This window comes from Neofelis nebulosa, chromosome 3 (assembly GCF_028018385.1).
Source record: "Neofelis nebulosa isolate mNeoNeb1 chromosome 3, mNeoNeb1.pri, whole genome shotgun sequence".
NCBI lineage: Eukaryota > Metazoa > Chordata > Mammalia > Carnivora > Felidae > Neofelis > Neofelis nebulosa.
Window position 1 is genome coordinate 64,333,959 of NC_080784.1, and position 16,163 is coordinate 64,350,121.

A 16,163-nucleotide genomic window follows, 5' to 3' on the forward strand; every position below is an offset into this window, starting at 1 on the left:
AACCAGAAAAGATCCCAAATAGCCAAAGCAATCCTGAAAAAGAAAACCAAAGCTGGAGGCATTACTTCAAGCTGTATTACAAAGCTGTAATCATCAAGACAGTATGGTACTGGCACAAAAACAGACACTTAGATCAGTGGAGCAGAATACAGAACCCAGAAATGGACCCACAAAAGTATGGCCAACTTTGGCAAAGCAGGAAAGAATATCCAATGGAATAAAGACAGTCTCTTCAGCAAATGGGTGTTGGAAACACTGAACAGCAACATGCAGAAGAATGAACCTGGACTATTTTCTTACTCCATACACAAAAATAAACTCAAAATGGATGAAAGACCTAAACATGAGGCAGGAAACCATCAAAATCCTAGAGGAGAAAACAGGCAACAACCTCCTTCACAGTGGCCACAGCAACTTCTTACTTGACATGTCTCCAGAGGCAAGGGAAACAAAAGCAAAAATGAACTATTTGGACCTCTCTGCACAGTAAAGGAAACAATCAGCAAAACTAAAAGGCAGCCAACAGAATGAGAGAAGATATTTGCAAATGACAAATCAGATAAAGGATTAGTATAGAAAGTCTATAAAGAAATTGTCAAACTCAACACCCAAAAACCATGTAATCCAGTGAAGAAATGGGCAAAAGACATAGACACTTTTCCAAAGAATACAACCAGATGTCTAACAGACACATGAAAAGATGCTCAACATCATTCATTATCAGGGAAATACAAATCAAAACCACAATGAGATACCACCTCACGCCTGTCAGAATGGCTCACATTAACAACTCAGGCAACAACAGATGTTGACAAGGATGCGGAGAGAGAGGATCTCTTTTGTACTGCTGGTGGGAATGCAAACTGGTGTAGGCACTCTGGAAAACAGTATGGAGTTTCCTCAAAAAATTAAAAATAGAACTACCTATAACCCAGCAATTGTACTGCTAGGTATTTATCCAAAGGATACAGGAGTGCTGTTTTGAAGGGGCACGTGCACCCCAATGTTTGTAGCAGTGATATTGACAATAGCCAAAGTATGGAAAGAGCCAAAATGTCCATCTACTGATGAATGGATAAAGATGTGGTACGTATGTATGTATATGTGTGTGTGTGTGTGTGTGTGTGTGTGTGTGTGTGTATATATATATATATACACACACACACACACATATACATACATACGTATGTAATGTATACACACACACACACACACACTGGAATATTACTCAGTGATCAAAAAGAATGAAATCTTGCCATTTGTAACAATATGGAAGGAATTAGAGTGTATTATGCTAAGCAAAATAAGTCAGAGAAAGACAAATATCATATGATTTCACTCACATGTGGAATTTAAGATACAAAACAGATGCACATAAGGGAAGGGAAGCAAAAATAATGTAAAAACAGAGTGGGAGACAAACCATAAGAGACTCTTAAATACAGAGAACTGAGGGTTGCTGGAAGGGTGTTGGGTGGGGGAATGAACTACATGAGCAAGGGACATCAAGGAGGACACTTGCTGGGATGAGCACTGGGTGTTATATGTAAGTGACGAATCACTAAAATCTATTCCTGAAATCATTATTATACTATATGTTAACTAACTTGGATTTAAATTTAAAAAAAGAAAGTAAAATAAAATAGAAATCTCACTTATCATTCAAATGATAATCCCCATTTTCCTATTCTACTCACCGAATCATGTTCAATATGACAAAGGAAATCATCAAAAAGCACAAAAGAGTAAAAACAAAAATCCAATTATTTCCTACTAGATGTCAGATATTTTAGCCTGGGGTACTAAATAGGCCTCAAATGTATTTGTAAGAGAAACAACATTTTAAATTCCACATTTATAAGAAACAAGTAATTGAAAAACACAAGAACTCAAATGATATATGCTTCCTTAAGTAAGAATTAAACCACCTGGACTTGCTCTAAATAGGCCCATACTTCACAGAGTAAAATCCTGTGACTGTATCACACAATTACTTTTCACCTCCTTTCTCTACCCAAATACTTGGAACTACAAAGAGTAACACAATCCTTTTTTTAGGTAATAGAATTTGAATAAAAATTCCTCCTACAATTTATAGGAGATTAGAAACAAGGGCCAAAAAAGAACCTCTTCATGTTCCCCATTTCCTAATAGGTGAGGCCTAGGAAAACAAGAATAGGGTAACGACCTATGCCACTGCAAGCACTTCTGATTACCCACCGAGCAGGAGAAAATAAATATACATACTGTACGATGGAATGGCAGCATGCAAAGGTCTACTGGTTTCCTCGCTCTATTTTTTATAATAAAGTTTAACAGGGTTTCAGACCAAAAAACAAAAAACAAAAAACAAAACAAAAAGATACAAGGGATTCATATTCTAGCAAATCACAAAAAAAATATATGTACGCTAAACCACCTACACCAAATCTCCTTATCTTCCTCACCTAATCTCTGACAAGTGATGGGCTATTCAGTGGATTCAAAAGTAGAAATGTACAAAGACTGCCAGAAAAGTGAATAGCATCTATTGCTAAAGAACCAAAAAGTCAGGGGCACCTGGGCAGCTCAGATGGTTAAGCGACCAACTTCAGCTCAGGTCATGATCTCAGCATTTCTCAGCCCACATGGGCTGACAGCTCGGAGCCTGGAGCCTGCTTCAGATTCTGTGTCTCCTTCTCTCTCTACCCCTCCCCTGCTCATGCCCTGTCTCTGTCTCTCTCTCTCTCTGTCTTTCTCTCTCCCTCTCAAAAATAAACATTAAAAAAAATCTTTTTTTAAGTCAAGCCTAATAAGTATATGAAAAGATGTTCATTCAACATCATCACTTATTTGGGAATTGCAAATTAAAACTACAAGAGATGCCATTTTACACCCATTAGAATGACTACAATTAAAAAAAAATTAACAAGTGTTGATGGAGATGTGCAGAAATGGGAACCATCCTACATTAACAGTAGGAATGTAATATGGTACACCTTTAAAAACAGCATAGCAGTCATTGTTAAGTTTAAAGAAATTTACCCAGCAATTCCACTCCTAGGTATCTACTTCCATGAGAAATGAAAATAAATGTCCATGTAAACAATGGCACATGGATATTCACACCAGCATTATTCCCAACAGCCCAAAACTGAAATTAACCCATATGTCCATCAACTGGAGAATGGACAGCCAAAATGTGATACATCCATACAATTTTATCTATTTAGCAATAAAGAAGAACTGATAATAAATACTATAACACAGAAATAATTTACATACATAAACCCAAAATCATTAATGTGGGAATAAAAATGTTCCAAAATTGACTTATGGTGATGACCACTAAATACATTTACTAAAATTCACTGCCACTACACTGGAAATGTGTAAATTTCATAATATGTAAAATATGCATCAAAAAAGTTGTGAAAAAAACACAACTGAGGTATTCAATTCATTTTATATGAATCAGAAATTAACACAGTATCCCTATTTTGCATTTATCTTAGTATACCGCAATCTAAAATTTGACTACATGTAAAAGGTATATTAGACTAAAAACAACAACAACAACAAAAAAAAACAGGGAAAGTGAAATGTAGTTTAGGTCATAAGGTAAACAGAAAAGAAGACAAAGATATAACAAGATCTCCCATCTATCTTTAGCATGCATGTCTCTGGATACCTAAGGGTCAGGGAGATTGGAGACTCTAAGTGCTGCCTTTTGAAGGGAAAGGAAACTAACCTTGATCCTGCAGTTTTAAGTTACTTTGATCTTGCATTTTTAAGTTAATCACTATATATTTGTGTAGCTCTATAAAAAATAAAACATTTATCAAAATAAATTCTAGTCTAAGCGTTCCTCAATCTTCTACTCTTAAAAAATATAAGGACATTTAGAAATTTAGAGTAAAAGAAAAATAATTGATCATATGGTATTCTTATTTTTAATTTTTTGAGGAACCTCCATAGTGTTTTCCACAGTGGCTGCACCAATTTACATTTCCACCAGCAGTGTACAAAAGTTACTTTTTTCCTACATCTTTGCTAACACTTGTTACTTCTTGTCCTTTTGATTCCAGCCATTCTGATAGGTGTGATTTGCATTTCCCTGATGATTAGTGATGTTGAGTACCATTTCATGTGTCTGTTGGCCATCAGTGGTCTTCTTTGGAAATGTCTATTCAGGTCCCTGCACATTTTTTACTGAATTATTTGGTTTTTGATATTCAGTTATAAAGGTTCTTTATATATTTTGGATTTACAAAAAACAACAACAACCAAAAAAACACACCAAAAGCATTAATTCGAACAGATACATTTACCCCTATGTTTACTGCATTATTTACAACAGCCAAGATATAAAAGCAACCCAAATGGCCATCGATAGATGAATGGAAAAAGAACATCTGGTATACAATATTAGCTGTAAAAAAAGAATAAGATCTTGGCATTTGTACCACTATGGGTAGACCTAGAGGGTACCATGCTAAATGAAGTAAGTCAGAGAAAGATATATACCATATGATATCATTTATATATGGTATCTAAAAAACAAAACAACAAACAAGCAGAAACAGACCCATAAATACAAAGAACATAAACAGACCCGTAAATACAAAAAACTTGCCGTCACCAGAGGGGAAAGGGGGGCAGGACAGGCAAAGGGGAGAAGAGGAGTTGGGGATACAGCTTCTAGTAAGGGAATAAGTTAAGAGCATAAAAGATACAGCATAGGGAATACAGTCAATGGTACTGTAATATCATAGTATGGTGACAGATGGTGGCTACAGTTGTGGTGAGCACAGCATAACATATAGAGATGCAGAATTACTATGCTGTACACCTGGAACTAATGTAACATTGTGTGTCTGCTATTCTTCAATTCAAATAATAATAACATAATTCATAATTACTGCCAAAATTAATCATATATTTTCTATGGGCCAAGTAGAGTGCTAAGAAATTCATATATATGATCTGATTTAATTTTTATAAAAATCCTAGAAAGTGGGTAAAATGACCATCCTCCTTCTCCAGATGGGAAAACTGAAGCATAAGTTGATGATGTGAGTTTCCCATGGTTTCCAACAAGGAAATAGCAATAGCAGTGTCATGTGAGAGAATGCCACCTACAGGGGACAGCCCTACACTAGGGAATTCCTAAGTTAGGCTGACACATTCCAGCCAGAACCTTCCTCTCATAAGCCTGGAGACTCTGTTTAGAACACTGTCCAGGGGAAATAAATAAGATGTAAGATGTAAACCATGAGACTGAAATGAACCCTAGGACATAAAAATCTGACTAGTCCCACATTATTAGTATTGACTTTTCAAATCAGCCTCAGCTAAAGGCACCCTCCCAACTTGGCTCACAGCCCCTCCGCTATCATTCCTACATTCTTGATTCTTTAACTCCGTTCAGGAACAGCAAGGCTGCAACACGCTGAATAGTGAGGGCCTTCCAGACTCTCCTCTACTCCCAAAACATTAAGCCCATCCTCTTCAGGTGGCCTTCTGGACTCCTCTTCATTGGTGTGAACCCTTTGAACCTATCTGGCTTCAGGAAATGTCAGATCCCCTTCTCTCAGTGCTGTCCATCACAGCCCTCGCCATCTGCATCACTGCTTGGGCAACCAGATCTTCCATACCCTACTACATACTTAAAGTGTGCGTATTGTTACTGGGGGTGGGAAGCACACTTACACGATTGTATATTCCTGGAAGTATCTAAGCAAAATGTTAGGCACAAGAAATACTTCATGATTTCTAAAGTATGAATATCTTTTATTATTTGCACTTTTTCATGTAACTATATTCGTATTCTTAAGTGTTTTGTTTTGTTTTTTTAGAGAGAGAGCACACGAGGCGGGGAGGGGAAAGAGGGAAAGAAAGAGATCTTAAGCAGGCTCTACACTTAGTTAGTTGGAGTGGAGCCTGACACGGGGATTGGTCCCCCGACCCTGGGATGATGACCTGAGCCAAAATCAAGAGTAAGACACTCAACCAACTGAGCCCCCCAGACACCCCTGTATTTATAAGTATTTTGTTTGTTCTACCAATACTCTTAAGATTATAAGCTCACTGTTCTAATATATGACTTCATTTCTTTGTACAGTAATATGTTTAATTTTTTTAAGAGAATGAGTGGGCAAGCATAAATTACTTTTTTTCCAGAAGTACTGAAGTCATTTCATATATTTTTAGTTACCTAAGTGACCACCATTTATTTTTATATATTTAAATCAAAGGACATTAAATAAACATCTCTTTATTCACTGTAAACAATCAACGAAACATACGTGAAAATCATTTGGAAAAAAAAAGTGGAAAACAGTAAAAGCACTTTTCTTTTGCCAAAATAACCAAGTGTCAAAAGTTGTTATAGGGGAGTTCCGGAAGATGGCGGCGTAGGAGGACGCTGGGCTCACCGCGCGTCCTGCTGATCACTTAGATTCCACCTACACCTGCCTAAAGAACCCAGAAAACTGCCAGAGGATTAGCAGAACGGAGTCTCCGGAGCCAAGCGCTGACGAGAGGCCCACGGAAGAGGGTAGGAAGGGCGGGGAGGCGGTGCGCGCTCCACGGACTGGCGGGAGGGAGCCGGGGCGGAGGGGCGGCTCGCCGGCCAAGCAGAGCTCCCGAGTCGGGCTGGCAAAAGCGGAGGGGCCGGACGGACTGTGTTCCGACAGCAAGCGCGACTTAGCGTCTGGGAGGTCATAAGTTAACAGCTCTGCTCAGAAAGCGGGAAGGCTGGAGGACAAAGGGAGGGAGAGCTGCTGAGCCCCCGGACGGACGGCAGAGCTCAGCTTGGCGGGGAACAAAGGCGCTCGCCAGCGCCATCTCCCCCGCCCATCCCCCAGCCAAAATCCCAAAGAGAACCAGTTCCTGCCAGGGAACTTGCTCGCTCCGCGCAAACACCCAACTCTGTGCTTCTGCGGAGCCAAACCTCCGGCAGCGGATCTGACTCCCTCCCGCTGCCACAGGGCCCCTCCTGAAGTGGATCACCTAAGGAGAAGCGAGCTAAGCCTGCCCCTCCTGCCCCCGTGCACCTTGCCTACCCACCCCAGCTAATACGCCAGATCCCCAGCACCACAAGCCTGGCAGTGTGCAAGTAGCCCAGACGGGCCACGCCACCCCACAGTGAATCCCGCCCCTAGGAGAGGGGAAGAGAAGGCACTCACCAGTCTGACTGTGGCCCCAGCGGTGGGCTGGGGGCAGACATCAGGTCGGACTGTGGCCCTGCCCACCAACTCCAGTTATACACCACAGCACAGGGGAAGTGCCCTGCAGGTCCTCACCGCTCCAGGGACTATCCAAAATGACCAAACGGAAGAATTCCCCTCAGAAGAATCTCCAGGAAATAACAACAGCTAATGAACTGATCAAAAAGGATTTAAATAATATAACAGAAAGTGAATTTAGAATAATAGTCATAAAATTAATCGCTGGGCTTGAAAACAGTATACAGGACAGCAGAGAATCTCTTGCTACAGAGATCAAGGGACTAAGGAACAGTCACGAGGAGCTGAAAAACGCTTTAAACGAAATGCAAAACAAAATGGAAACCACGACGGCTCGGATTGAAGAGGCAGAGGAGAGACTAGGTGAACTAGAAGATAAAGTTATGGAGAAGGAGGAAGCTGAAAGAAAGAGAGATAAAAAAATCCAGGAGTATGAGGGGAAAATTAGAGAACTAAGTGATACACTAAAAAGAAATAATATACGCATAATTGGTATCCCAGAGGAGGAAGAGAGAGGGAAAGGTGCTGAAGGGGTACTTGAAGAAATTATAGCTGAGAACTTCCCTGAACTGGGGAAGGAAAAAGGCATTGAAATCCAAGAGGCACAGAGAACTCCCTTCAGACGTAACTTGAATCGATCTTCTGCACGACATATCATAGTGAAACTGGCAAAATACAAGGATAAAGAGAAAATTCTGAAAGCAGCAAGGGATAAACGTGCCCTCACATATAAAGGGAGACCTATAAGACTCGTGACTGATCTCTCCTTTGAAACTTGGCAGGCCAGAAAGGCTTGGCACGATATCTTCAGTGTGCTAAACAGAAAAAATATGCAGCCGAGAATCCTTTATCCAGCAAGTCTGTCATTTAGAATAGAAGGAGAGATAAAGGTCTTCCCAAACAAACAAAAACTGAAGGAATTTGTCACCACGAAACCAGCCCTACAAGAGATCCTAAGGGGGATCCTGTGAGACAAAGTACCAGAGACATCACTACAAGCATAAAACATACAGACATCACAATGACTCTAAACCCGTATCTTTCTATAATAACACTGAATGTAAATGGATTAAATGCGCCATCCAAAAGACATAGGGTATCAGAATGGATAAAAAAACAAGACCCATCTATTTGCTGTCTACAAGAGACTCATTTGAGATCTGAGGACACCTTTAGATTGAGAGTGAGGGGATGGAGAACTATTTATCATGCTACTGGAAGCCAAAAGAAAGCTGGAGTAGCCATACTTATATCAGACAAACTAGACTTTAAATTAAAGGCTGTAACAAGAGATGAAGAAGGGCATTATATAATAATTACAGGGTCTATCCATCAGGAAGAGCTAACAATTATAAATGTCTATGCGCCAAATACTGGAGCCCCCAGATATATAAAACAGTTACTCATAAACATAAGCAACCTTATTGATAAGAATGTGGTCATTGCAGGGGACTTTAACACCCCACTTACAGAAATGGATAGATCATCTAGACACACAGTCAATAAAGAAACAAGGGCCCTGAATGATACATTGGATCAGATGGACTTGACAGATATATTTAGAACTCTGCATCCCAAAGCAACAGAATATACTTTCTTCTCGAGTGCACATGGAACATTCTCCAAGATAGATCATATACTGGGTCACAAAACAGCCCTTCATAAGTTTACAGGAATTGAAATTATACCATGCATACTTTCAGACCACAATGCTATGAAGCTTGAAATCAACCACAGGAAAAAGTCTGGAAAACTTCCAAAAGCGTGGAGGTTAAAGAACACCCTACTAACGAATGAGTGGGTCAACCAGGCAATTAGAGAAGAAATTAAAAAATATATGGAAACAAACGAAAATGAAAATACAACAATCCAAACGCTTTGGGACGCAGCGAAGGCAGTCCTGAGAGGAAAATACATTGCAATCCAGGCCTATCTCAAGAAACAAGAAAAATCCCAAATACAAAATCTAACAGCACACCTAAAGGAAATAGAAGCAAAACAGCAAAGGCAGCCTAAACCCAGCAGAAGAAGAGAAATCATAAAGATCAGAGCAGAAATAAACAATATAGAATCTAAAAAAACTGTAGAGCAGATCAACAAAACCAAGAGTTGGTTTTTTGAAAAAATAAACAAAATTGACAAACCTCTAGCCAGGCTTCTCAAAAAGAAAAGGGAGATGACCCAAATAGATAAAATCATGAATGAAAATGGAAATATTACAACCAATCCCTCAGAGATACAAACAATTATCAGGGAATACTATGAAAAATTATATGCCAACAAATTGGACAACCTGGAAGAAATGGACAAATTCCTAAACACCCACACTCTTCCAAAACTCAATCAGGAGGAAATAGAAAGCTTGAACAGACCCATAACCGGCGAAGAAATTGAATCAGTTATCAAAAATCTCCCAACAAATAAGAGTCCAGGACCAGATGGCTTCCCAGGGGAGTTCTACCAGACGTTTAAAGCAGAGATAATACCTATCCTTCTCAAGCTATTCCAAGAAATAGAAAGGGAAGGAAAACTTCCAGACTCATTCTATGAAGCCAGTATTACTTTGATTCCTAAACCAGACAGAGACCCAGTAAAAAAAGAGAACTACAGGCCAATATCTCTGATGAATATGGATGCAAAAATTCTCAATAAGATACTAGCAAATCGAATTCAACAGCATATAAAAAGAATTATTCACCATGATCAAGTGGGATTCATTCCTGGGATGCAGGGCTGGTTCAACATTCGCAAATCGATCAACGTGATACATCACATTAACAAAAAAAAAGAGAAGAACCATATGATCCTGTCAATCGATGCAGAAAAGGCCTTTGACAAAATCCAGCACCCTTTCTTAATAAAAACCCTTGAGAAAGTCGGGATAGAAGGAACATACTTAAAGATCATAAAAGCCATTTATGAAAAGCCCACAGCTAACATCATCCTCAATGGGGAAAAACTGAGAGCTTTTTCCCTGAGATCAGGAACACGACAGGGATGCCCACTCTCACCGCTGCTGTTTAATATAGTGCTGGAAGTTCTAGCATCAGCAATCAGACAACAAAAGGAAATCAAAGGCATCCAAATTGGCAAAGATGAAGTCAAGCTTTCGCTTTTTGCAGATGACATGATATTATACATGGAAAATCCGATAGACTCCACCAAAAGTCTGCTAGAACTGATACATGAATTCAGCAAAGTTGCAGGATACAAAATCAATGTACAGAAATCAGTTGCATTCTTATACACTAACAATGAAGCAACAGAAAGACAAATAAAGAAACTGATCCCATTCACAATAGCACCAAGAAGCATAAAATACCTAGGAATAAATCTAACCAAAGATGTAAAAGATCTGTATGCTGAAAACTATAGAAAGCTTATGCAGGTAATTGAAGAAGATATAAAGAAATGGAAAGACATTCCCTGCTCATGGATTGGAAGAATAAATATTGTCAAAATGTCAATACTACCCAAAGCTATCTACACATTCAATGCAATCCCAATCAAAATTGCACCAGCATTCTTCTTGAAACTAGAACAAGCAATCCTAAAATTCATATGGAACCACAAAAGGCCCCGAATAGCCAAAGTAATTTTGAAGAAGAAGACCAAAGCAGGAGGCATCACAATCCCAGACTTTAGCCTCTACTACAAAGCTGTCATCATCAAGACAGCATGGTATTGGCATAAAAACAGACACATAGACCAATGGAATCGAATAGAAACCCCAGAACTAGACCCACAAACGTATGGCCAACTCATTTTTGACAAAGCAGGAAAGAACATCCAATGGAAAAAAGACAGTCTCTTTAACAAATGGTGCTGGGAGAACTGGACAGCAACATGCAGAAGGTTGAAACTAGACCACTTTCTCACACCATTCACAAAAATAAACTCAAAATGGATCAAGGACCTGAATGTGAGACAGGAAACCATCAAAACCTTAGAGGAGAAAGCAGGAAAAGACCTCTCTGACCTCAGCTGTAGCAATCTCTTACTCGGCACATCCCCAAAGGCAAGGGAATTAAAAGCAAAAGTGAATTACTGGGACCTTATGAAGATAAAAAGCTTCTGCACAGCAAAGGAAACAACCAACAAAACTAAAAGGCAACCAACGGAATGGGAAAAGATATTTGCAAATGACATATCGGACAAAGGGCTAGTATCCAAAATCTACAAAGAGCTCATCAAACTCCACACCCGAAAAACAAATAACCCAGTGAAGAAATGGGCAGAAAACATGAATAGACACTTCTCTAAAGAAGACATCCGGATGGCCAACAGGCACATGAAAAGATGTTCGACGTCGCTCCTCATCAGGGAAATACAAATCAAAACCACACTCAGATACCACCTCACGCCAGTCAGAGTGGCCAAAATGAAGAAATCAGGAGACTATAGATGCTGGAGAGGATGTGGAGAGACGGGAACCCTCTTGCACTGTTGGTGGGAATGCAAATTGGTGCAGCCACTCTGGAAAGCAGTGTGGAGGTTCCTCAGAAAATTAAAAATAGACCTACCCTATGACCCAGCAATAGCACTGCTAGGAATTTATCCAAGGGATACAGGAGTACTGATGCATAGGGGCACTTGTACCCCAATGTTTATAGCAGCACTCTCAACAATAGCCAAATTATGGAAAGAGCCTAAATGTCCATCAACTGATGAATGGATAAAGAAATTGTGGTTTATATACACAATGGAATACTACGTGGCAATGAGAAAAAATGAAATATGGCCTTTTGTAGCAACGTGGATGGAACTGGAGAGTGTGATGCTAAGTGAAATAAGCCATACAGAGAAAGACAGATACCATATGGTTTCACTCTTATGTGGATCCTGAGAAACGTAACAGAAACCCATGGGGGAGGGGAAGGGAAAAAAAAAAAAAAAAAGAGGTTAGAGTGGGAGAGAGCCAAAGCATAAGAGACTGTTAAAAACTGAGAACAAACTGAGGGTTGATGGGGGGTGGGAGGGAGGGCAGGGTGGGTGATGGGTATTGAGGAGGGCACCTTTTGGGATGAGCACTGGGTGTTGTATGGAAACCAATTTGACAGTAAATTTCATATATTAAAAAATAAATAAATAAATAAATAAATTAAAAAAAAAAAAAAAAAAAAAAAGTTGTTATAATTGGCAGGCAGGTAAACTCAGCCAGTATATGTAGATGTAAATACAACGGGGCAAAACTAGCATAAAACTATGAGTATGGGAATATAATGCACATATACACACATGATTACAAAACCGAAAAACAACAGGGAGGAGGAATTTGAAACAAAGCAAGAGCGTTTACTTCCATTACAGTACTTCATTTCATAACAATAAAATGTTAATAAGAAAAGAAAATGTGGAAAGAAAAGCCCAGATCTGTATACGTTTGAAAAATACCCAGAACTAAGACATTTCATACCTGTAAACATGGCATGAAAATAAGGACTACAGGCAGCCAGCACCACTCTGTGAGCAGAGATCTCCATGTCTTCAGCCACAATCGTGACATCACACAGCAAGTTTTGACTGTTCACAAAGCAGAGAAAGAGAAAATTTTAATGATACCAATAATAAATGTATTCAGCATCCTGTGCTAAAATATTACAGTAAAAATTGCAACATATTACACTCTTCTGAAGTTGAGACTTTTAAAACTGCCATCCTTTACTTTAAAACAGAACTCCTTAAACGTGAAGCACACAGAAAACAGTCACAACAAAGACCCGACATGCATTGGGCCCTCACTCAGAATCCTAACTTTGTTCAACAGAGAAACCTTTCCCAACTTGATTAATGATTTCTCAACCTAAATAAATTACTGGCAGCAAACCATCAATGGATTGTAAAAGGAGAGGATGTTTGAATTAAGAAGTGGCAGATGGCAGTCTCACATTAAGATGAGACAAAATAAATTGTATGTAGAAAACCAAATTGGGTCAAAGTACCAAAAAAAAAAAAAAAAGATATTTAAAATGATGCTGGGTCATCAAGCAAAGGTAAAACTATATTCCATTACTCCCACTACTTAAAAGGCATAGAAGACATTTGAGGCTTAACTTAATCACAACATTTTACCAATGCAAACTATCTCTTTCCTCAAAGCTGGAAAACATTACCACGTACAAAATTAAAAAGCATTTTGTTACCTTAAAACAAACCATTATTCAGCAAGCATAATTATACCTCCCATTCTGAAATATCCATTTTGAGCCATTCAAAACCATACGGTGAACACTTTCTACATTCTACACAAACTGCTAGATGAGCTTCTCCCGCTAAATAAGAATGTCACAGGATATCTTTTTGGCAAAAAGTGGTGCTGATGCTTATTCCAGAACAAGCAAGGAGGCTGCAGCTCTAAAACTGACCTTACTGGTAGTCATGTCATTAATGACTGAAACAGGTGTGGTGAACCCAAAAGTCCTTTCCACACCTCACACACCCAAGCATGAATTTGTGTGTATCCCACACACAGGTGACACTTGTCCCCTCCTCCACTATTCTATCTCCTACAAGGATGGCCTGCGGCCTGCTATAATTTTCTAATAGCTCACAAGCAACATTTTCACATGAGCTTAACCAAATCCTTGAAGTTTTCCACTTTTCCACACTGCCTGTTTCTGTAGAATTCACACCAAAAGTTTTTGGAGATCCTACTGGCATTGACTTTCCCTCCGTTCTAGGGGAAACTGTAAGAAAAAGGAACACGGAAGCGCCGGTGATAACTGTGCTCCAGAGCCTCCCTGCTGATGAGCCTGCTGTGTCCTTTAGAGCAAAGTATGGCTCATGGGTGTCAATTTAATGGCTCAGGATGCTGTATGAGACATCAGGTAGGTCCCACGTTAGAGTCATGGAAGTTAGAGTCATCAAAGGTGGCATAAGGTCACTCTTCGTGATTCCTCCACTGTGAACACCGACAAAGTCTATGTCTGCTCTGAGAATATAAAAACCATACTGCAATTCTATGAATTCCATGGTTTCACAAGTAACCAGGGTGGGAAAATTCAGTGGTGTTTTCAGGAGGTTACTATGCAAGTGCTTTACCTGCATGTTCTATCTCATTTAGGACCCACCACAATCTTACGAGGTAGGTATTATTATGATTTTTACCCCCAAAATGTACAGCTGGGGAAGTCAAGGTTAAAGATGAACAATCAGCCTTAAGCCCCCACTTGTAGAATGCCAGGATTCAAATCCATGGAGTCTGGCTCCAAAGCCTTTTAACCACTACACAAAACCACCTGTGTGTTTTCAAGACTTGTTAAAGCTTGAATAAAACAGGGAATAAAAAGTATAAATCAAATAACACCAATCTATTATTTGGCATACTATATACTAGAAACAGTTTTAAGTTCTGTTAAACTTAAAATTAAAAGGCACAGTTTTAGTGGGGTTTTAGCACTACAAGAATATTTAGAAAGATCAAATTCAACAAAGCACTGCAATATCATCTCTGACCTTAAGGAGTCTAGCAGAAAGGAATGACCGTGCCAAGATTACAGGATAAAGTAGAAAAAATCACTGTAAAGGTGCTATGGGGAAGCATCTAAAGCAGACTGGGGGTGAGAAAAGTCTTCCTGCAGCTACTGACCTTAAGCTGAGTTTTATAAACAAGTAGGCATTAGCGGGATAGAGAAGGAGCAAGGGAGCTCCTAACAGAGAGAACAGTATGTGCTACTGCATGGAGACGTGAGGCAGCACAGCACAATGGGGAACCCTGGAAAAAGGAAAGCAGAGAGAAAGAAGGGTGATCGAAGAGGAGGTCAGCAGAGATGCACACAGTCTCTCAAGGACGGGGCCATCCAGGTTTTCCTACTATGGCCAGTGCATCTGGACACAACTCAAACATGAGCCAAGTACATTTTTATGCCGATTTTCCTTTTGTCAGTAGTAATCCTTCTTAGTGCTCTAGGTTCAAGATGGAACATAAGTGGAATTACACTTGGACACCCCAAAAATCACATAATTAATTACATTTAGCTTCAATTACAATTACTTATTGATCAAAACCATCTAGCATAACACCTGCTGGCTGTCACATAATTAGCTCAGCCTTACTGGCTTATTAGCTGACATTAGTTAACTAGAAGGTAAAAACACTGCCAAATCAGTATGTAGCCACACCCTGGGTTAGGTCACACAGAATCTAAGGGTCACATTCTAAAACAATAACATATTTGGTTCTAGTGCTTCATTTTTTATCTTTTTGTGTCCAGCAATAACATATTTTATTTTGTAATGTTTTTCAATTTTTTCAATATTTTTTTTTTGAGAGAGAGAAACAGCATGAGCAGGGGAGGAGCAGAGAGAGAGACGGGAACACAGAATCGAAAGCAGGCTCCAGGCTCTGAGCCGTCAGCACAGAGCCTGATGCGGGGCTTGAATCCATGAACCATGAGATCATTACCTGAGCTGAAGTTGGATGCTTAACCGACTGAGCCACCCAGGTGCCCGAACAATAACATATTTTAAAACGGCACTCAAAGACAAGAGAGACCAGGAGCATTTGGGTGGCTCAGTGGGTTAAGCGTCTGACTTTTGATTTCAGTTCAGGTCATGATCCCAGGGTCATGGGATTAAGCCCTGAGTCAGGCTTCACACTCACATGGATTAAGATTCTCTCTCTCCCTTGTCCCTCTCCCCCGCTCCCGCTTGCTCTTAAAAAAAAAAAAGAGAGAGAGAGATCTGACCAGCTTTCTTATCTTTCAGCCAGTGTGTATCTGAGTATGGCCCTTACCTCTTTCCAAATGTGCATGCTTGTAAGTAGTACAATAACTTTTGGATGAGGAGGAGGAGGACAGGTACAAATGAAAAGTTTGGCAATAAAAATTAAAGTGAGTTTCTGAGTTTATATTCCTATTACTTGAAATTCAATGAAAGAATGAATGATAGAAGGAAAAGTCTTCCAGAATAGTAAGACAAATAATTGCTATTTAG

The 16,163-nt window shown here is 39.5% G+C and overlaps 1 protein-coding gene across 6 annotated transcripts in view; it reads right to left on the reverse strand.

The window, feature by feature from the left end:
- The window catches only part of KLHL2 (kelch like family member 2), a 121,806-nt gene that overhangs the window by 84,722 nt on the left and 20,921 nt on the right, over positions 1–16,163 (reverse strand). For 5 of the 6 annotated variants that reach the window (XM_058720958.1, XM_058720955.1, XM_058720957.1 and 2 more), the window contains exon 3: positions 12,646–12,752. In XM_058720958.1, the coding sequence (XP_058576941.1) occupies positions 12,646–12,752 (107 nt within the window). Of the gene's footprint in view, positions 1–12,645; positions 12,753–16,163 lie in introns of those variants that run through there. The other variant, XM_058720960.1, reaches the window with a different exon arrangement.